General features: G+C 52.0%; 1 protein-coding gene across 1 annotated transcript; it reads left to right on the forward strand.

Annotated features, from left to right (window-relative positions):
• Positions 1-1,122: 1,122 nt before the first annotated feature.
• On the forward strand, positions 1,123-21,288 carry LOC123623947 (echinoderm microtubule-associated protein-like 2). Its single transcript, XM_045531409.1, has 19 exons — positions 1,123-1,189; positions 1,695-1,723; positions 1,939-2,068; positions 5,070-5,219; positions 5,796-5,865; positions 5,965-6,075; positions 7,163-7,258; positions 8,158-8,292; positions 9,050-9,149; positions 11,674-11,828; positions 11,975-12,100; positions 14,075-14,206; positions 16,988-17,055; positions 17,305-17,393; positions 17,592-17,689; positions 18,236-18,323; positions 18,710-18,805; positions 19,697-19,827; positions 20,898-21,288. Exons 1-19 carry the CDS (start codon positions 1,170-1,172, stop codon positions 21,021-21,023), a joined length of 1,950 nt encoding a protein of 649 aa, XP_045387365.1. The 5' UTR covers positions 1,123-1,169; the 3' UTR covers positions 21,024-21,288.
• Positions 21,289-21,386: the final 98 nt, after the last annotated feature.

Raw genomic sequence — 21,386 nt, forward strand, 5'->3', positions numbered from 1 at the left:
GTGTCAGATTCCTGAAGCGCTGATAGAGCTGAGTCAGGGGGGTAACGGGTGTGGCTTGGAGGTGGGGCGGGGCCATTGGTGGCAGTGGTCAAATCTCAAGAGGCGGAGCCAACTTGGAAGCCTTGAAGAGACTCAACTCAGGCACTGGGTCACGTGAAAGTGGACGTGGTCAGAACAAGTGGCGGAGCTGGAGGAGGAGAGTTCAGAGGAAGGGGTGGCAATCAATTATTACTCTAACTGACATGGTTAGTAACTCAGTGACAGAGTTAGAAGGAGGAGGTGGTGTGATCGGAATGTTAGGCGCGGTAGACCCCCCAGAGGCCGGGCCATGCCGGAGATCTGCGGGGGGGGGGTGTCTAGGTGCAGTGGGAGTGGCCAGGGCTTGGAGGCCGAGCTAAGGTCAGACCTTGGTCAAAGCCGCACATTTCAGGCTGGGGACAGTGGCTCACATCTGTAATCCTAGCACTCTGGGAGGCCGAGGCGGGAGGATCACTTGAGGTCAGGAGTTTGAGGCCAGCCTGAACAAGAGCGAGACACCAGTTTCTACAAAAAATAGAAAAATCAGCCCGGCGTGGTGGCGCCTGCCTGTAGTCCCAGCTACTGGAGAGGCTGAGGCAGGATCATCGCTTGAGCCCAGGAATTTGAGGTTGCAGCGAGCCCTGATGATGCCACTTTACTCTAGCAAGGGCGACAGAGTGACACTGTACGAAAAAAAAAAAGTCACACATTTCAACTCCACTCCAGTAATAGTGTCATGTGTCAGGCACGACTCCAGGCACTTCACATAAATGAGCCAATTTCAACCTCGCAACCACTCCGGGAAGCGTGGGTACCCTTATTATGCCCACTTTTAAAATAAGAAAACTGAGGCAGAAGTTGGGGAACTTGTCTACCCTGCAGGGAACTGCAGGCAGAACTGGGGTTTGAACTCAGGCAGGCGCGCTCCCGAGTGAGTCTATGTTTTCAACCACTCTCCCCCACCCACCCCCAAAAGAGCCTGGTATCAGGACTCCACAGCCCGGGATGTGGGACTCGGTGGGACCCGCCCGCTCCAGGGGTCGGCGCGGAGGGCGGGGCAGGGCGCGCCGGCGCGGGCACCTCCCAGGGCCGGAAGCTGCCGAGCTGGCCCCGGCTCCACCCCCGGCCCCGGAGCTCCGCCAGCCGCCGCCATGAGTAGCTTTGGAGCTGGGTGAGACCCTTTCGCAGACCCCCTCCTCCCCGCGCTCTCGGGGCCTGGATCCCAGGCCTCCCCCATCCCCTGGGGCCCAGGCCGGGGAGCCTCACCCCTTTCGGCCGGTGAAAAGAATGTGGAGACACGCCCCTTCCCTAAAACTTTCACCGCTCCACCCGCTGCTTGAAGTTTGGGGCGCTGGGCGACTGCGGGTGGGGAGCGTTGGGGAGCACCGTGCTGATTAGGAGGGAGGGGTCCCTGGTGACTCCCTTCTTCCAGGATCGCGTCCCTGCCACTTCGTGCTGTGTGATCTTTGGCGATCACTGCCTCTCTGGGCCTGTGTCTTAGGCTCTGCAAGATCAACCGAGCAAAGCACACGGCCTGCAGAGAGGCAGCGCTCCGCTCCTTACTCAGCCCGGAGATTCATCGGAGACCTCGGGGAGTGCTGGGGTGGGGAGTGGTTTCTCCCCTTTTCTGACCTGCCTACTAAGACTTTTTTTTTTTCTGCATCCTTTCTTGACAGCAAAACCAAAGAAGTTATCTTCAGCATAGGTGAGTGGGGAGGGGAGAAGAGCTTGGTGGAGGCTTTCTGGGGTGACAGGCCAGAGCTGGAGGTCATGAGACCTGGCTAGTGGGCCTTTGCCTCTCTGGCCTCAGTTTCCCCACCTGTTTATTTAGTTATTTATTTTTTAAATGAAGCCTGAAGAGGAGCGGGAATAGGGGTGGGGGCTGGTGTCAGTGCCTGACCTCTGGGGGTGTCCTGGCAGAGGAGGGCTCCGTGAAAATGTTCCTGAGGGGCCGCCCTGTGCCCATGCTGATCCCTGAGGAGCTGGAACCCACCTACAGCTTGGACACACGCTCAGAGCTGCCTTCCTGCCGGCTCAAGCTGGACTGGGTGTATCCTTTTGCTCAAATCTCACGCTGCACCCTCGCTCCTTCCGGAGGAGCTGAGACCGTCTGGACTCAGCAGGAGGGAAGGGACTTTGCACTGAAAGTGGGACTTCCCAGGCCTCTCTAGCTGAGGGGTCAGGAAGCCCATGGCTTATCGGGTTAGCTGAAATGACCTTTTATTCATTAATGCAAATGTTTACTGAGTGCCTTCCACATGGCAGATTCTCCTCTACACGTGAGCTGTGTTCACAGAGCTCACCTTCTAAAGGGGTGACAACACAGGAGCCAGGGATTAAATAAGCAAGATCATTTCAGTTAGGAATAAATGCGGGAAATACTGGAACCTAAGGTCAGGGGAGGGGAGCAACTAGGTTTCTCCAAGGAGGGGACGTTTGCACTAAGAACTGCATAATTAGGAGCCAGGGTAGAAAGACCCAGAAGGAGACCATTCCAGAAAGAGGTCACAGCAGGTACAAGTATTTTGTGGCCGGAGATTGTTTGGGGTATTGGAGTAACAGAAGAAGTTGAGAATGGTTAGCAGCCCTGAATTTGGAGCCTGACTGAAATGAGTTCAAACCCCAGCTCAGCCTCTGGCGGTGTGACCTTCAGTAAGTCACCTTGACCCTGTGCCTCGATTGTTTTCTCTGAAAAAATGGGTCTCATGATCTCAGATTCATAAGACTGTGAAATAAGGTGTAAAGGTGCTGAGCTCATAGTATGTGCCCCATATACAGGGACTGATAAAATGACAACTAATCTTTATTGAGCACTTACTCTGTGACAGGCACTATTCTAAGTTCTTCCATGTACAAATATGTTGAATAATATGATCCCTCTCTTCTGCAGCACTGAGAATGTATTTTTACAACCAACGGCCTCCGAGGGCCTCTGAGGCCTGCAGGTTTGGAATTCTTACCCTCACTTTCCAGATGAGGAAACTGACCCCACAAGAGGGGACTGAGTCCTGTTGTAGGGAGTCAGAGCAGATCTGAAACAAGAAGCTTAACTCTGGGACTCATACTTTTTCCAGAAAGCCCACTGGGCTTGGAGTCCATGCCCCAGGAATCCAGTCCCTGTCTGCTTCTCTAGGGGCCTTGGCCTCCTCTCTGGAGGAGGCAGGGAGGTTGGTGAAATGGCTTGGCCTTCTGGGAGCCCAGAGTCTTCTCGAGGCAGCTGGAAATATTCAGAGGTATCTTTCCCGACTGTCCTGCCAGGTAGCGCATGATAATCACCTGGGGAGATGAGGCTGTGACGGCAAAAGTTAGTGTGGGCCTCAGATTGTTCATCTCTGCAGGGCCGAGAAGTTTCTATGGGGTCAGGGTATACATGTTGACATGCATTCAAATATTTTCAGAACATCTGGGACAGAGGGCTAGGGACCCAGCGGTGACCATGACAGCGTTCACCTGCCCTCCTGTGGTTTATAGTCTAGCAGGGAATCAGACTCAGTGACAGTGACAACCTGTGGGACGCCAGGATGGGGGAACCCACGTGGGGGCAGCTGAGCCAGGCTGGGGTCAGGAAGGGCTTCCTGGAGGAGGAGATACAGAAGTGGGAAGAACAGTCTCAGCTACCGTGGAACTGGCAGTCTCCTTGGGGAATATGGGTAGATATAATTAACGCATCAGTGAGATAATTACTGAGTGGCTAAGTCCAGTGGAGGAAATGAGCCTGAGAGCTGCTCTGAGGAGGTGAGAGCTGAGAAGGGTGTTGGGGGAGTGTACTAGGCAAAGGGAAAGGTTAATGCCAAGGCCTGGGGTGGTGGTAATGACATTGGCAGTTTAAGGAACTCCAAGATCAGAGAGCAGGGGAGGACAAGAGCCCCACTAAGGCCAGGGAGGGGCCAATCAGGCCAGTTAAGAGGGGTTTGGACTTTCTCCTGGGAGCACCGGAGAGCCTCGAAAGTTCTGAACAGGGAAGGGACAGCCATTCCTTCAACAGATATTGAACTCATAATGTCTGTTGTATGCCAGGCCCTGATCTGGGCACAAGGGGTATAGCAGTGAACAAAACAGACAAAGATCCCTGCCCTCCTGGAGTGGTCACTCTAGTCACAGAGACAGACAATACGTTCAGTAGGTAACATATGGGATGCCAATGAGTGCGTTGGAGAAATACTGTAGGGAAGGGGTGTGGGCAGGGAGGGCTGGGTTTGCAGTTTTAAATAGAATGGGCAGGGAAGGCCTCTCCAAGAAGCTGATAGTTGGGCAGAGACCTGAAGGAGGCGAGAGACCATGGAGAGGTGAAGGGGAAGAGTATTCAGGTGGCGGGAACAGCAAGTGCAAAGGCCCTGAGGTGACAACAGGGAGGAGGTGAATATGTCGGGAGCTGAGCAGCTATGAGGGGAGCGCTGGGGGCCCAGATCAGCCAGCCCTGGGCTTTTTGGAGGACTTTGCCTTTGATCTGAGTGAGGTGGCAGCCAGGGGAAGGATATGAGCTGACTTCAATGTTAACGGGTTTGAACAGGATCCCTCTGGCCTCCCTGGGGGAAATAGGGGGTGTTGTAGTTTCCTGTGGCTGCTGTAACAATTACCGCAAACTTGGCAGCTTAAAACAACAGAAAATTTTTCTCTGAGAGTTCCAGAGGCCAGAAGTCCACAATCAGGGAGGCTTCAGGGCCACGCTCCCTCCAGAGGCTCTGGGGGAGAGTTTGTTCCCTGCCTGGCTCCTAATTTTTGGTGGCTGCCAGCAATCCTTGGGGCTCCTTGGCTTGTAGATGTATCACTCCAATCTCTGTCTTCACGTGGCCTCTGTCCCCCAACCCCCACCCTGTGCCTGGATTTAGGGCCCATTCCAAGATGATCTCATCTTGAGGTCCATAATTGCATCTGCAAAGACCCATGTTCTATATAAGGTCACATCCACGGGTGCTGGGGGATAGGACATGGACATTTGTTTGGAGGGGGACCATCATTCAACTCACTGCAGGGGAAAGAGTAGAAACAGGAGAACCGCATTCCGATGCAACGCAAAACAGGCTCCTTAACCGGCCCCTGGGCGACTCCAGCTACGGCTACCGTGGCCGAGACTGTCGCGCCAACCTTTACCTGCTGCCCACCGGGGAGATTGTGTATTTTGTGGCCTCTGTGGCTGTGCTGTACAGCGTGGAAGAGCAGAGGCAACGACACTACCTAGGACACAACGATGACATCAAATGGTGAGGCATGAGAGGGAGCGGACAGGAGGGAGTTGTTGGTCAACGTCAGCCCCTGCCCCTGCTAGGCCTAGTTCCACATGGTCGCTGCCACCGTGGTGTGTGAAGTGTGGGGTGGGGCCAAGCCTTTGCTTCATCTCCAAAGCCACCAGCTGTCCCCAGGCTGAATTCAGTGGGAAGATGTGGATTGGTTATCAGTATTTCCAATGTTGGTGAATTCACTCAATGCCTGGATCTTTTCCTTCCTTTGAAAACTCTGCACTGGCACTCCAGAGAGTCGGGGAGTTGAGCGGGGGGCGGTCCCTTAAAAATTGGTGTGTTCCCTGGGCCACTGTTCCAGGTACAGGCCTGAGTCCTGATGGCCTTTGAGTTAGAGACCCCAGGCCTAAGTCCAGCTTCTGAGCCAGCATGCCCAGAGGGGGTCCACTTAGCACTATTGAAGGACTAAATAAATGTTTATTGACTAAATAACTCAAATCAACCAGTTTGTGGAACGAATAACCTGGCATTGTGTCAGTGAGCCGCCTAGAGCCCCTTCCCTACCGCTGAGCCCTGGCCGTCTGTCTCCTCTCTCCTCAGCCTGGCTGTCCACCCAGATATGGTCACCATCGCTACAGGACAGGTGGCCGGCACCACTAAGGAGGGGAAGGTAATGGGAGGAGGGGACATGCCGAAAAGAGGGCAGGACCGGAGTTGGGGGGAGCGGGCGGCTGGGTCCACCAGGTAACAAGCCTTCTCTTTCCTGCAGCCGCTGCCACCCCACGTGCGCATCTGGGACTCAGTTTCCCTCTCCACGTTACACGTGCTGGGCCTGGGGGTGTTCGACAGAGCCGTGTGCTGTGTGGGCTTCTCCAAATCTGTAAGTCCTTCACGCACCCTCGACGGCCACCTCCCCTCCAAAAGCAGGGCAAGTGCGCTCACGTCTTCACCCGCCCCTTCGGGCTGGAGGCCACGCCCTTATGGTGACGTCACAGAGGCGGGCCACGCCTCCTGCAGAATTGGACCAGGCTGCGCCCCAATCTTTATGCCCTCGGAGACCTGCTGCTTGCGATAGTGAGGGGCACCATGCGTCCTGATTTGTCCCCAACTCCAAGCGTTCCCTTGCAGATCAGTTAATGCTTGTTGCGCTAATTTTCGCCCCCCGCCCCCCACTCTGGAAGGATCCTTATCCCGTAGGGATTTTAAGCCCAGTGTCTAGGGCCCAGCTGCTGCTTGTGCGGTCCCAGACAGGTGTTGGCACGTCCGGGCAGAAATCGAGAGTAAGACTTGAAGAATTTGTAGAGCAGTTTGACATTCCCACAACACGCAAGTGCGTGAGGAGGGTGTGGTGGGCTTTTTTTTTTTTTTTAATCATATTTTACATTTTTATTGTATTTTACAAAATCATTGGTTTGCAATGGATCTGGAAGTAAAAGACAATCAATCCTCTTCACAGGCAGTTTAAGAAGCGCTGGATTAGAGCCTCACAGGTTTTCTGAGACCTAAAGAGACATTTGAGAGCTTGGAGAGGGGAGGGAAAGCTATATTGTTACCAAAGAGCGGGGAAGAAAAAAAAACCCTGCCAAGTCAAAAGTAACCTGTGTTTAACTAAAACCCAACATTATAGCAACTTTATTAATTGTTGAATTACGTGTACATAAAAGTCATTCCATATAAAAATGCAAATGAGATGATGTCAGCAAGAATTTGTGTGCTTGCAGCAGGGAAATCGCAGCAGAGGGTAAATCAGATGAGTTTCGTAGGGATGAGTCTTTTCAAAAGGCAAGTTATCAAAACCCTTTAAGGTGTCTTTCTTTGCAGCCCCTAGATGGGGGGTGTATTTTAATGTGTTTTGTATGACAGGGGCCAGGGCCTTTGAAGGTCTTAAAACAGGCCTGTTGGCGAACGCCCCTTGGTTTTGGGGAGGGGGAGGGGGATCTGACTCACTTTGCCTCTCTCCTCTGTAGAATGGGGGCAACCTGCTGTGTGCAGTGGACGAGTCCAACGATCATGTGCTCTCTGTGTGGGACTGGGCCAAGGAGGCCAAGGTGGTAGATGTCAAGGTGGGGTCATCGTTCTCATCCCCTCCCTCTGGGGTACCCCTGTGGGATTTTCCGGATCTCAGTGGTTAGGAGTCTAGAATCGAATAGACCCATGTGTAATTCCTGGCTTTGCCACTTGCTGGCTATGGGACTTTGATCAAGTGGCTTGCCCTCTCCAAGCCTCAGTTGACCCATCTGTAAAATGGAGATGATGGTGGCATCTTCCTTGCAGGGCCTTGGTGAGGATGTTAGGATATGGGAAGGGTGGACCAGGCCCAGCAGAAGGGGTTGGTATGAGGTGGCTGCTGACTACACAGTCCTGTCGTGTCCAAGATGAACCTTAATTTGCCTCTCTGGGCAGTGGCCTACTTCACAGATGAGGTGTAGTAGTGGGGAAAGATACTCGCCCAAGGTCACACACCTGTCCTGGGCTGGGGGCAGGAAACCTAGGATCCTGATCCACTGGGGTCCACTGCCTGGGGAAGGAGAAATGGTTGAGAGGCAGGCTCTGCAGTCAGACCTAGGTCAGTTGGATTCCAGACATGACTCTTACCTAGCTGTGTGGCTCAGGCAAGGGGATTGCCGTCTCTGATCCTCACGTCTTTATCTGTAATGAGGGAGCACTAATAGGTCTTACCTCCCCAGGGTGTTGTGAGACTGTATAAGTGCTTACTTAGCACAGTGCTTAGTGCAGAATAAGGGCTCTCAAAGGGTCTGCCATTATGTTGGTGATGCAGAAGACTATAATACTTTTTCATGGACTAGTCCTGCCTCCTGTAGTTTAGTATAGGAAAGGTACAGGCAAGTAGATTGTGCAGTGCACAACCCACACAGCTGTATAGGGCAGTCTTATGTGGGGTGGGCGTGGCAGCCCTGGTGGCTTTGAGGTCCTCATTCAGAATCTCCTCCACCCCTCAAAGTGCTCCAATGAGGCCGTGCTGGTGGCCACCTTCCACCCCACAGACCCCGCAGTGCTCATCACCTGTGGGAAATCCCACATCTACTTCTGGACCCTGGAGGGAAGCAGCTTGAGCAAGCGGCAGGGCCTCTTTGAGGTAAGTGCCAGGGGTTCGGGGACAGGCTGGCCCTGAGAGAGGTAGTCAGGAACACTCAGGGAAGCAGCAACACACACATGAGAGGGTGGCAAAGGTTTGGGATTACAGGGATGCTGAGAGGTTGCCTGCCGGGGCCTCAGTCTCCTTCTCCATACCATGTGGGTGATGCTCCTTTGAAGTCGGGAGGAGTCAAAGGGATAAAGAGTACAGCAGCTCCTAGCAGATAGTAAGTGCTCAAGAAATGGGTGCTGTGGTTGTCAATAATATGGGTGATCACAGAGAGCTCAGAGGTGACTGGCTGAGAGAGACACGAGCTAAGACAGACTGAGCAGGGAGCAGAGGGCTGGGAGGGAAGACACAGGGGCACCTCTGACAGGGCTCTCTGCCTTTGGTGACAGTTGGGGCTTTCGCCTCCAAAAGGCAGGCCCCAAGAACAGCGGGCACAGGTGGAGATGAGACGCAGATACTGAGAAGGAGGCTGAGGCAGGGGAAGGGACCCGGAGAGACAGTCTGAAGATGGGGAGGGCAGGAGTTGGGCTCAGGGGTGGGGAAGGGAGACAGTTGGGGTCAGAAATTCTGGGCCACCTGAGCACCCCAGGTTGGAGGCAGGTTGGAGATGGGGTTGCTCCATACGGGGCCTCACATGCAAAAGCATAGAGGGGATCCTCTGGACCATGGTCCTGGGTGACAGGTGACATCTGGGAGACCACCCTGCTTTAGCAATGCTCTGACACCTTCCTCTCCTTCCCCACCTTAGAAACATGAGAAACCGAAGTATGTGCTCTGTGTGACCTTTCTGGAGGGTGGCGACGTGGTCACTGGGGACTCTGGGGGGAACCTCTACATCTGGGGCAAAGGTCAGTGTCACCCCAACTGTTTAGCCCCAGCCCAGTCTCCCCAAACACCCCTGGCTGTGCCTCCCTTCCTCTAGTGCTGCTCGTGTGCAATGGATGATAAACTGGATTAAATCCTCACCTGTCCAGTTCCCACACCCCCATCAGGGCTCAGCCCAAATGTCCCCATCTCCATGAAACCTTTATTCCCCCAAGCCTTGTCCTTGGCATATCCCATGTTAGGGCTCAAGTCTGGACAACAAATGAATGGGTTAACTCAGTTGTGGGCTGATGGATGGATGGTTAGATGGAAGGAAGGAAGGATGGGTGGATGAATGGCTGGACACGTGGATTGTCCCAGCCTGTGGCTCAATGAATGAATGAATGAGTAAAGGAATGAATGAATGGTGTCATCTTAGTCAATGGATGGAAGAAAGAGTAAACAAATGTGTCATCCTCCTTATTGGGTGGGTGATTAGATGAATGAACAATTAAATGAGTGGTTATCACTATTAACGGATAATTATGTTAATGAATGAATAGGTCTTGTCCCAGTCAGTGGATCTATAGAGCAATGAATGAATGAGTGAACAAATGAATGGTTGTTTTAACCAATGGATTAATGTCACGAAGAATAGATTGTTCCAGGAAGTAGACTGATGATTGAATGAGTAAATGAGTTGACTGTCCTAGCCAATGATGGATGAATAGTTGAAAAAATGGTTGTTCAAACCAGTGGATGACTTTATTAATAAATTAATGGATTTTGGCTGGGCACAGTGGATCATGCTTGTAATCCCAGCACTTTGGGAGGCTGAGATAAGAGGATCACTTGAGGCCAGGAGTTCAAGACCAGTCTGGGCAACATAGCAAGACCCTGTCTCTATAAAAAACAAAATACAGCTACTCAGGAGGCTAAGGCAGGAAGATAGCTTGAGCTCAAGAGTTGGAGGTTGCAGTGAGCTGTGATTGCACCACTTCATTCCAGCCTGAGCGACAGAGTGAGACTTGTTTCTAAAAATATATATATATATGTATATATATATATTAATCCCAGCCAAGGATAAAAGAGTGAAAACTTTGTCTCGGCCTTTTGGTGAATGTGTGAATAAAAGAATAACTGGATTATCCCAGCTGTGAACAAATGAATGACTTTTTTGGCCTGGATACTGTTGCTTTTACATACGTTATACTCCTTATTCAAGGCTATACTGAATATTATTCCCATTTCACAGATGAAAAACATTGGGCTCAGAGAAGGGAGTGACCCAGCACAAGGCCAAGCTAGGTGGACTCAGGGCACTTGGTCCCTAAGGGCCGACTCCTATGCCACCTTCAGATCCTTGATCAGCTGTCCCCTCCTCCAGGAAGCCCTCCCTGACCCACCAGCCTGGGTGCCTTCTATGGGATCTCACAGTCTCCTGGGTTTCCCCATTCTGGGCCTAAACCACCTTGAGTCATCACTGACTTCTGATGAGTCTGTTTCTGCCACTGGGCTGTGAGTCCTGGAAGGGTATGACCCGAAGTTATCTTGGTCACCACTGTGTCCCCAGTATGAGGCTGGGCCCAGAGTAAATATTGGTTAAAGAATTGCTGATTAAATGGGTTAATGAATGAATGAATGGATAGGTAGACTGACAGATGGTTGGACAGATGGGTGAATGGTGAATGGGTAGTTGGGTGGGAAAATAGAAAATGGGTGAATGTTTGGATGGAAGGATGGATTGCCTGGCGAATGGGTAGTTAGATGAAAGAGAGGGCAAATGAATGGATGAGAAGGGGATCGATGGATGGAAGGATGGAAAGGTGGATAGATGGATGGATCAGTAGAAGGGTGGGTGAATAGATGGGTGGGTAGATGGATAGACAGAGTGGTGGATGGATGGATGGATGAACGAATGGATGAGTGGGTAGGTAGATGCGTGGACAGACCAGTGGATAGGTGAGTGGATGAATGGATGGGTGGATGGATGGGTGGGTGGATGGATAGACAGAGTGGTGGATGGATGGATGAATGAATGGATGAGTGGGTAGGTAGATGCATGGACAGACCAGTAGATAGGTGGGTGGATGAATGGATGGTTGGATGAATGGGTGGGTGGATGGATAGACAGAATGGTGGAGGGGTGGATCAATGAATGAATGAGTGGGTAGGTAGATGCGTGGACAGACCAGTGGATAGGTGAGTGGATGAATGGATGGTTGGATGGATGGGTGGGTGGATGGATAGACAGAGTGGTGGAGGGATGGATGAATGAGTGGATGAGTGGGTAGGTAGATGCGTGGACAGACCAGTAGATAGGTGAGTGGATGAATGGATGGATGGTTGGATGGATGGGTCAAAGGGTGGATGGACAGATGTTAGTTCAGATGGTTTAATGCGTGGATGGTAAGGTATTTGAGAAGGTGGATGGTGGGTGAGTGGGTGGGTGGGCAGAAGGGCAGATGGAAGGGTGGAGAGGTGGGTGGATGAATGGACAAGGTGCTTTCAGGGGTCAGTACAGGGGCAGCTTCCCCACGCTGACCCCTTTCCCTGGCCACCCTACAGGTGGGAATCGCATCACACAGGCAGTGCTGGGTGCCCACGATGGCGGTGTGTTTGGGCTCTGCGCCCTGCGGGACGGGACGCTGGTGTCCGGAGGGGGCCGCGATCGGCGGGTGGTCCTCTGGGGTCCTGACTACAGCAAGCTGCAGGAGGTGGAGGTGAGGGGGAGAGTGGGCTCATGAGGGCGGAGAGGCCCCGCACCCCACCAGGGCTCCCAACACCACACCCTTCTCCCCCCAGCATGTCAAGCCCCACCCCTACATGTGTCCTACGCTCATCTGTCCTCTCTCATCTGCCCACCCAGGTCCCCGAGGACTTTGGCCCTGTGCGCACCGTGGCAGAGGGCCAGGGGGACACACTGTACGTGGGGACTACCCGCAACTGCATCCTGCAGGGCTCCGTCCACACGGGCTTTTCGCTGCTTGTCCAGGTGAGCAGCTCTCTTCTGTACCCGCCCTCTCTCCAGCTATTTCTCTTCACCTCCCTGCTCCATCCCTTCCCTGGCCTGGCCCTGACCCAGGGCCTCTCCAGACCTCCCCATGCGAGCACAGCAGAGGGTCCCCAGGCCCCTGCTCCAGCTATGCCGCCTCTTGCCCCTCTGATTGGGGTAGCATCCTTCATGCCAGGGCTGCATGTACCCTGGCCACACCATGCCTCCCAGGTCTCCAGCTCTAAGGCTCTGGGAAGGCCCTCCTGGAGTCTGCCTGCATTTCTTCTTACAACTCACATGCCCACTCCTCCCTTCCTGCTGTGCCATGCCCCTACCTCCCACCCCGTTAAAAAACCCACCTACCAGGAGGCACTATAGTATAGTAGTTAGCAATATGAATTTGGGGGCATGGCTGCCTGGGTTTGAATCACTAGCTGTGTGACATAGGACAAGTGAGCAACCTCTCTGTGTCTCTGTGAAACAGGGAAAGTAACAGAACCGATCACATGGGTTTTTAGAGGATTCTGTGAGTCAATTCAGACACAGCATTTATATGGTACCTGGTTCAGAGTAGGTGCTCACAAAGTCTTGTCCAAAATTACTCCTTATTCGGTAGTTCCCCTTCCTTCCCCCATTCCCCACATTTTCCCTCTGATAGTCTAGCTGCAATCTGTGCTGCTGCATTAAGATGCCCCTCTGGTTCTGGTTTCCGTAAGAAGATGAAAGAAAACAAAAGCTAGAGGGATTTTCTAATTGTCTTGAGGCCAAAAGGGACCTTAGAGACCTCTAGTAATAATATTATAATAATGGCATAACATTAATAATTATAAATTATATTAACATAGTATGCTGACATAATTAATAGCTCTAATAACTCATATAATATCTGTTATATTGATTTATTTTAATATATGGTTATACTATTATAATTATGTTAATATTAATCATAATGATGTCGATATTGTGATATAATCATATTATAATGTCATTATATGATTTTTTTTTTTTTTTTATTGAGACAGAGTTTCGCTCTGTTACCCAGGCTAGAGTGCCGTGGCATCAGCCTAGCTCACAGCAACCTCAAACTCCTGGACTCAAGCAATCCTCCTGCCTCAGCCTCCCTAGTAGCTGGGACTACAGGCATGCGCCACCATGCCTGGCTAATTTTTCCTATTTTTATTAGAGACGGGGTCTCACTCTTGCTTAGACTGGTCTCGAACTCCTGACCTCAAGTGATTTCTCCTGCCTCGGCCTCCCAGAGTGCTGGGACTATAGGCGTGAACCACCACGCCTGGCCCATTATGATTATTGTTAATTATTGATTTTTTGTGAATACTGTTAATAGTATATTAATATTTTACATCATAAATAATAATAATAATTAGCCACTTCTATTTTTGTGAGCACCTTCTCTGAATTAGCCTTATGTTTAATATTCCCATCCATAATTTGAATGAGCACAAGAATGCTATGAGGCACACACATTGATTGTTCTCATTTTACAGAAGATTAAACTGGGGCTCCAGGGAGAAGTCACCTGTCTAGTAACTGGCTGCCCATAGTAAGAAAGAGCCCACGAGACCCCACAGACTTCTGAGCTCTGTCTGACTCCAGGCTGAGTCCAGGAGGCCTTCCTGGGTCCCTGGAGCTGGAGACCTGGAGGTGTGCCCAGGGTGCATGCAGCCTGCCTTACTCCTGAGCTAAAGCTCTGAGCCACCTGCCCTCCTGCTTCCATTGTGCCAAGAAGAAAGCAGAGGCCCTGGGGGAAGGCACAGGATTTGCCTCGAGCCACACACTGGGGCAGGGCTTGCAGATCACAGCCCCCTTCGGATGCGTTGGGGAAAGGTCTTCCCTGGGTCGCACGGGGATAGGGTGCATTGCTTGGGCTAGTCCAGCACCTCTTTCTGGCATCAGGGTTGGATGGGGAAGGCTAGAGTTGCAAGTCTCTACCCTGCCATCCTCCCTTTCCTCCAGGGCCATGTGGAAGAGCTGTGGGGCCTGGCCACACACCCCAGCCGGGCACAATTTGTGACGTGTGGGCAGGATAAGCTGGTGCATCTGTGGAGCTCAGAGTCCCACCAGCCCCTGTGGAGCCGGAGCATCGAGGTAAGGGGAAGGGGGGTGGCCACACCGTTCTAGCAGAACGACTTCTCTCCATGCTGGGGCCTGGCGCATAGACGGAAAACCACACAAGGTCTTTTTAAGCATACGAGGATTTAATACAGGGATTGGGTTCCTATAAGCTCTCTTGGTCGGGCTGAAGGAGTGGGTTGTCTTGACAAAACACCACCACAGAACTGACCCACCAGGGAGCCTCTGCCGCAGGCAGGAGGTGGGGAGTCAGGGACCACTGAGTTCCAGAACATGCTGTGAGAACTGCCGTCCAGGAACCAGGAAGCTGCAGCCGCTGCAACTGTTGCGTCTAGAGCTACCCTGTCCCATGTGAAAACTACTGGCCACACATGGCTATTCAAACTGAATTAAAATGTAAATAGAATGAAATACTCAGTTCTTTGTATTGGGCACATTCCAAGGGCTCCATTGCTACATGCAGCGAGCGGCTACCATTCTAGAAAGCGCAGATGTAGAATATCTCTATCATCACAGAAGGTTCTGTTAGACTGTCTTGCTTCAGAGCTACTCGATGCTGGCTAGCTGTACACTGGTCAAAACAGACATTCTGCGCCATTGCCTTTCAACACACACGAGGCTAGTGACTGCACGTGGTGTGCCAGCATAGCAGATCCTGTTGCTTTTACAACCCAGCTGGTCCGTAGGAGTGGCAGGAGCCAGCCTCCACCTTCTGCCCTCCAGAGCCACAAAAGTGCATCTGATCTTAGGATCTAAATCACAGCGGCATCCTGCAAAGGATTCCGGTAGATGTAATTTTTATGCAACCCTGCCTATACAGTGTGGGAAACACGTGAGAAGAAAGGTGGTCAACTCATTGTATCCTCCACACCATCATTTGAGGCTTTGCTCCAGGAATCCCTTCAGGGTTACCTTTGACCCTGGACTACTTTATGGCCTTTGAACTTCTGTGAATCCACATAGTGTGTCCTGGAAATTGTTGGGGACATGTATTATAATCCTCATCCTGGCTGTCTTGATTGAGCACCTGCTATATGACAGGCCCTGTGCTCAGCACAGCAGTTCTCTAGGTTGCCAAGGGCATCAGATCTCCTGGGAAGTTGCTAGAAACAAGAGCTCTATCCACAGAGAATCTGATTCAGGAGGTCTGAGTTTGGGACCAGAAATATGCAGTTTTTAACAAGCTCCCTCAGGTTATTCTGATTCAGGTGGTCTGTGGACCGTGCCAGGAGAAATTGGCTCAGCTCTTTGCTTGCACTATTTTTTTGACTCCTCCTGCAAACTCTACAAGGTAGTGGGGATGTCGGATCCCCACTTGGAAACAGGCTCAGAAAGGTGAAATCCCGTGCTCTGTGTCACAGTGTAGTTGTTGTCACATCTAACTTTTACTGAGTGCTTTCTGTGGACCATCGTACTAGCTTACCAAAGAGTTTACATAGGCCGGGCGCGGTGGCTCACGCCTGTAATCCTAGCTCTGGGAGGCCGAGGCGGGTGGATCGCTCGAGGTCAGGAGTTCGAGACCAGCCTGAGCAAGAGTGAGACCCCGTCTCTACCAAAAATAGAAAGAAATTATCTGGCCAACTAAAAATATATATATACAAAAAAATTAGCCGGGCATGGTGGCTCATGCCTGTAGTCCCAGCTACTCGGGAGGCTGAGGCAGTAGGATCGCTTAAGCCCAGGAGTCTGAGGTTGCTGTGAGCTAGGCTGATGCCACGGCACTCACTCTAGCCCGGGCAACAAAGTGAGACTCTGTCTCAAAAAAAAAAAAAAAAAAAAAAAAAAAAGAGTTTACATAGCTTACTATCGTACTAGCTTACTAAAGAGTTTACATCTTGCTTATAATGATCTTGGGAAGTATCTTGAAGATCTCGATTTGCCAGATGAGGCAATCAAGGCTTGGACAGGGAAGGTTATTTGATGTTACTCACATAACTAGAAAGTATCGGAGCCTCAGTTTGAACCCAGATCTGACTCCATGGTGCTGTAATGCCTGCAAACCAAACAAATGCCCACCAAACTAAAAAATAATAATACCCAGTGCTGATAAAGATGTGGGGAAACAGGCCCTCAGACAAAACTAGTGATAAGTTGATATACTTTTGTGGAAAGCAAATGGCATTATGTATCAAAAGTTTTAGGCCTGGCACAGTGGCTCACGCCTGTAATCCTAGCTCCCTGGGAGGCCAAGGCGGGCAGATCATTTGAGCTCAGGAGTTTGAGACCAGCCTGAGCAAGAACGAGACCCCATCTCTACTGAAAATAGAAAGAAATTATCTGGACAACTAAAAATATATAGAAAAAATTAGCCGGGCATGGTGGCACATGCCTGTAGTCCCAGCTACTCGGGAGGCTGAGGCAGGAGGATTGCTTGAGCCCAGGAGTTTGAGGTTGCTGTGAGCTAGGCTGACGCCACGGCATTCTAGCCCAGGCTACAGAGCGAGACTCTGTCTCAAAAAAAAAAAGAAAAAAAGTTTTAAAATTATGGATACCCTTTGTCCCAACATTCCTACATCTGGGAAATTAGCTAAGGAAGTCATCTTGGATAAATAAACCTGTAGAAATTTAGAGCAGGAGTAAAAAAGGCTCCAGAGACAGCAGTGACAGGAGGAATGTTTTCTGTTCAGGCTAACATGTTAAAATGGTTTCCTGGGAGTCAGGGGTGGGAGGTTCCTGGAGGGCAGCAGAGGGAGGGGAGAGCCCTCCTGCCAGGCTGAGAGTTGGCTCTGAGGCAGGAGAACGGCCAGAGGGACATGGGATCCCAGCTCTTAGCTTTGCCTCTCTCTCCCTTCTCAGGACCCTGCCCGCTCTGCTGGCTTCCACCCCAGTGGCTCTGTCCTGGCTGTGGGCACAGTGACTGGCAGGTAAATTGAGGAGGGCGTTTGGGGAGGGCGTCTCCGCTCCCTGGAGAACTGGCCCCTCTCTCCCCACTTCCCTACCACCCAGAAGCCCACTGTTTACCAGGCCCTGATTGCTCCATATTCCTTTGGAGTCAGCCCCTCCCAAATCTCTCCTGGGGTCCCTCTGATCCCTTCCTCGGGCCCCACAGCTTGGTGGCCCTCTCTGTCAGCTCAGCTTACCCCTCCTCCCCCCACCGTGCCTTCTCCTCAAAGATGGCTGCTGCTGGACACGGAGACCCACGACCTGGTGGCTATCCACACAGATGGCAATGAGCAGATCTCCGTGGTCAGCTTCTCCCCAGGTAAGGGGCAGGCCTGGGACAGGGAGAGGCAGGGCCTGGGGACCAAGGCTACTAGCAGGAGAAGGGGATGGAGCCGGTGCAGCAAGGCCTGGGAGGGACTACAGCAGGGTGGGGTTTGGGACTGCTGAGGGGGCTGAATCTGGGTGAGGAGGGGGCGGAGCCTGGGTGCCTCCTCATAGCCCCCTCCCCCTCCCCCAGACGGGGCGTACCTGGCCGTGGGCTCCCACGACAACTTGGTGTACGTGTACACGGTGGACCAGGGCGGCCGCAAGGTCAGCCGCCTGGGCAAGTGCTCGGTGAGTGGGCAGTGGCCCCCAGCCCGCGCCACCACCCGCACAGGGAATGCAGAATTAACCACTTTTGTACCTCAAGGGAGCACAGCTTCAATACTCAACTGACTGCTCTGATCACATCCGGGAGTCTTGGCCCCGCCCACACATTTACCACCTCCTGTGTTCTAGTCCCGCCCCTCGTGTAGCCCCGCCCCTCACGTTCCAAGATGCTCCCTCTGTGTAGCCCCGCCCCTCACATTCTGAGCACACCCCTCCGTGTAGCCCCGCCCCTTGCATTCACAGCTGGTCCCTCTGTGTCTAACTCTAACCACATGTCCTAAATCCCCCCTGTGTCCTAAGTGGTTTCTGTCTAGCCCCGCCCATCATAGTCTGGCCCCGCCCATGGTAGTCTGGCCCGGCCCCCACACTCCAAAGGCCTGTGTATCCTCCTTTCAGACCCATTGTGTTCTCACCCCACCTCTGTATTTTGCTTTCCACCTTCCTGATTTAATCCTGCCCTCTCCTTGGTTCTGCCCTCTGCAGCTCTAACTCCTCCCCTTCCCTCCCCAGGGCCATTCCAGTTTTATCACCCACCTGGATTGGGCCCAGGACAACAGCTGCTTTGTCACCAACTCCGGGGACTATGAGATTCTGTACTGTGAGTTCTCCAAGACCCAAAGGCATTCCTCCCTCAGTCTCACTTGCATGTGTGGTTTGCATGGACTCCCCTGAGATCTGGAAGGGAGGCAGGGGCTTCCAGTCCCTCTGTCCCCTGGCTCTTGGTATTCAAGGGCTGATTCAGAATTCCCCAGGGTAACCTGCTTTTAACCAATTTCTCCTCTTTCTGGTTGGATGGGGACATAGCTCCGGCTGTGGGTGTCAGGACCCAGGATCCAGCCTTCTCAGCCAGTACGGAGAGGCGGAAGCAGCCCTGGGACCTTAGCCTCTTGTGTCTCGGACCGCAGTGCCCCCTGTCTGTGAAATGGATGGGTTTAGCCAGGAGTTCCTCCAGCTCTGAATACCTCTCCCGATTTTCTGCCCCAGGGGACCCAGCCACCTGTAAGCAGATCACCAGTGCAGATGCCATGAGGAACATGGAATGGGCCACAGCTACTTGTGTCTTGGGCTTTGGGGTGTTTGGTAAGTTCTAGAAGGAGGAAGTCCCACTGAGGGCAGGAGTTCCAAGAGATATCCCTGACTGGTAGTTTTTACAATCTCTGATTGGTTCTCCAGGGCAGGGAACTCACTCCTCTACTGCGTGTGGGCTGTATTTTGTGGAAGAGGAAAGGGTAGAGTGAGATGACTGCTTAGAGCTGTAATGAAATGAAACTAGATGGATGGTGGCAACTGGCCCAGAGAGATGATCCTCACAGCTGATGCCCCACACAGCTGATGCAGGCACGAATGCAGTCAACACATACTCCCTGAGCACTTTTGTGTCCCCCCAACCCAGGCAGGGCAATGACCACAACAGCCCCAGCCCCAGCCCACGACCCAAAGTGGGGAGGGCTGGGACAGGGAAGCCGAGGGGGCGGAGGGCACCCTTCCTCTGGGAGGGAATCTGGGAGGGGTTCTTGGAGGAAAAGACATCTGAGCTAGAACTCGGAGGACGAGGAAGGACTTTCCAGGGCAGTGAAGAAGAGCAGTCTCCAGGGAAAGGCAATAGCATGTGCAAAAGCCGAGAGGTGACATAGCACGTGGCATTTGGAGAAATGCAAGAAGACAGGATGGCTACATCACTGCTGGGTTTAAGGGGAGCACTGTGAAGGGTGAGGCTGAAACAGTGGGTGGGGCCCACTGAGCCTTGAAGGTCATAGTCTTTCTCCTGAGGACACTGGGGAGCCATGGAAGGGTTTTGAGCAGTGCAGGGACAGATCAGATTCACATTTTCAAAAGATCATTCTGACTCCTGTCCTTGGAAAGCTATAGGCTAGGTGGGAAGAAGGCAGGGAGGCTGGGGTGGGGGCCTGCTGCTATAGGGGGTCCCTGGCCCCAGCTGACATCTTACCACTGTCCCCATCTTGCGCACAGGGATCTGGTCCGAGGGGACGGATGGCACTGATATCAACGCTGTGGCCCGCTCCCACGATGGGAAGTTGCTGGCTTCCGCTGATGACTTTGGCAAAGTCCACCTGTTTAGCTACCCCTGCAGTCAGCCTCGAGTGAGTCCCTAAGGGGCATGGTGGGGCAGGGGGCAACGAGCAGGGGTAGGGACAAGATTGATCCCGAGGGCCCTTTAAACCTGCAAGAACCTGAATTTCAGAGTCTGTAGTGCTGAAGATGTGACTTTCAGAAGTTCAGAGCATCTGCAATTCTGAGATCTTTGGTTCTTTTGTCTTTGTTAACTCAGCAGATATTTATCGAGCACCTACTGTGTGCTTGGGTACAAGAGATACAGTCAGATCTTGCAAGTTTTTAACACAGGCCAGAAATCATGAGGTTTTTTTTTTTTCTCACCAACCAAGACAATCCAAAAATAATCGGGATTTTTGGCTGGGTGCCATGGCCAACACTTTTAATCCCAGCACTTTGGGAGGGCAAGGTGGGAGGATTGCTTGGATCACTGTAGGCCAGGAGTTTGAGACCAGCCTGGGCAACATAGTGAGAACCTGTCTCTACAGAAAATAAAAAAAATTAGCTAAGAGTGATGGCGCATGCCTGTAGTGAGCTGCTTCTGAGGCTGAGGTGGGAGGATCCCTTGAGCCCAGGAGTTCAAGGCTGCTGTGAGCTATGAGTGAGCCACCGCACTCCAGCCTGGGTGACAAAAAAAAAGAAACCAGGATTTTAATGTGAACTCTTCTAATTTTTAAATAAATAAACTCCAGCCCAGGCTAGAGTGCAGTGGCATCATCATAACTCACTGCATCCTCAAACTCCTGGGCTCAAGCAATCCTCCTGCCTCAGCCTCCCAAGTAGCTGAGACTACAGGCATGCACCACCTCGCCTGGCTAATTTTTCTCTTTTTTTCTGTAGAGAGGGGGTCTCACTATATTGCTTAAGCTGGTCTCAAACTCCTTACCTCAAGTGATCCTCCTGCCTCAGCCTCCCAAAGTGCTAGGATTACAGGCATGAGCCACCATGTCTAGCCACCATTAATTTGTTGAAGACACCAGTTAAGATGCCCGCTTGTTCTTAAAGGAGAGGCTTATTAAGCAGAGAAGAAGGGGGTTGGGACAAGACCATGGGTGGCATTGCCGTCTCTGACCTTTCTTTACTTCTTTCCCTGTAACAGGCCCTCAGCCACAAATATGGTGGACACAGCAGCCATGTGACAAATGTGGCCTTCTTGTGGGATGACAGCATGGCCCTGACCACAGGGGGCAAGGACACCAGTGTGCTGCAGTGGCGGGTGGTCTGAAGTGTCTAGGGTAGATAGAATCAGGTGGCAGGGCTGGAATTCTATTTTCGGGAGATGTCTATTGCCGCGTAGCATAATATATACCCAGAGTATGTCTATAGCAGAGGGGGTTATGGGGGGTGGGAGGGCAGACAGACAGAAGTCTCTATTTATCGGGGTGGGAAGAGGGGTCACATTGCTTTGGTGAGCCATCAGTGTTTGGTTTTGGGTGTTTTTTAAGTTTTTTTTTTTTTATATCATCCAGAAATAAAGACACATGCACTGAGGTGTGGTATCAGGATTTGCATATTTGTTTGGTGTGTGCACAGATTGTAATGTGTCTATGAGTGTGTGTATATGAATTCAAATTTAAAATTATTTAGG

The sequence above is a fragment of the Lemur catta genome, chromosome 19 (assembly GCF_020740605.2).
Source record: "Lemur catta isolate mLemCat1 chromosome 19, mLemCat1.pri, whole genome shotgun sequence".
Classification (NCBI taxonomy): domain Eukaryota; kingdom Metazoa; phylum Chordata; class Mammalia; order Primates; family Lemuridae; genus Lemur; species Lemur catta.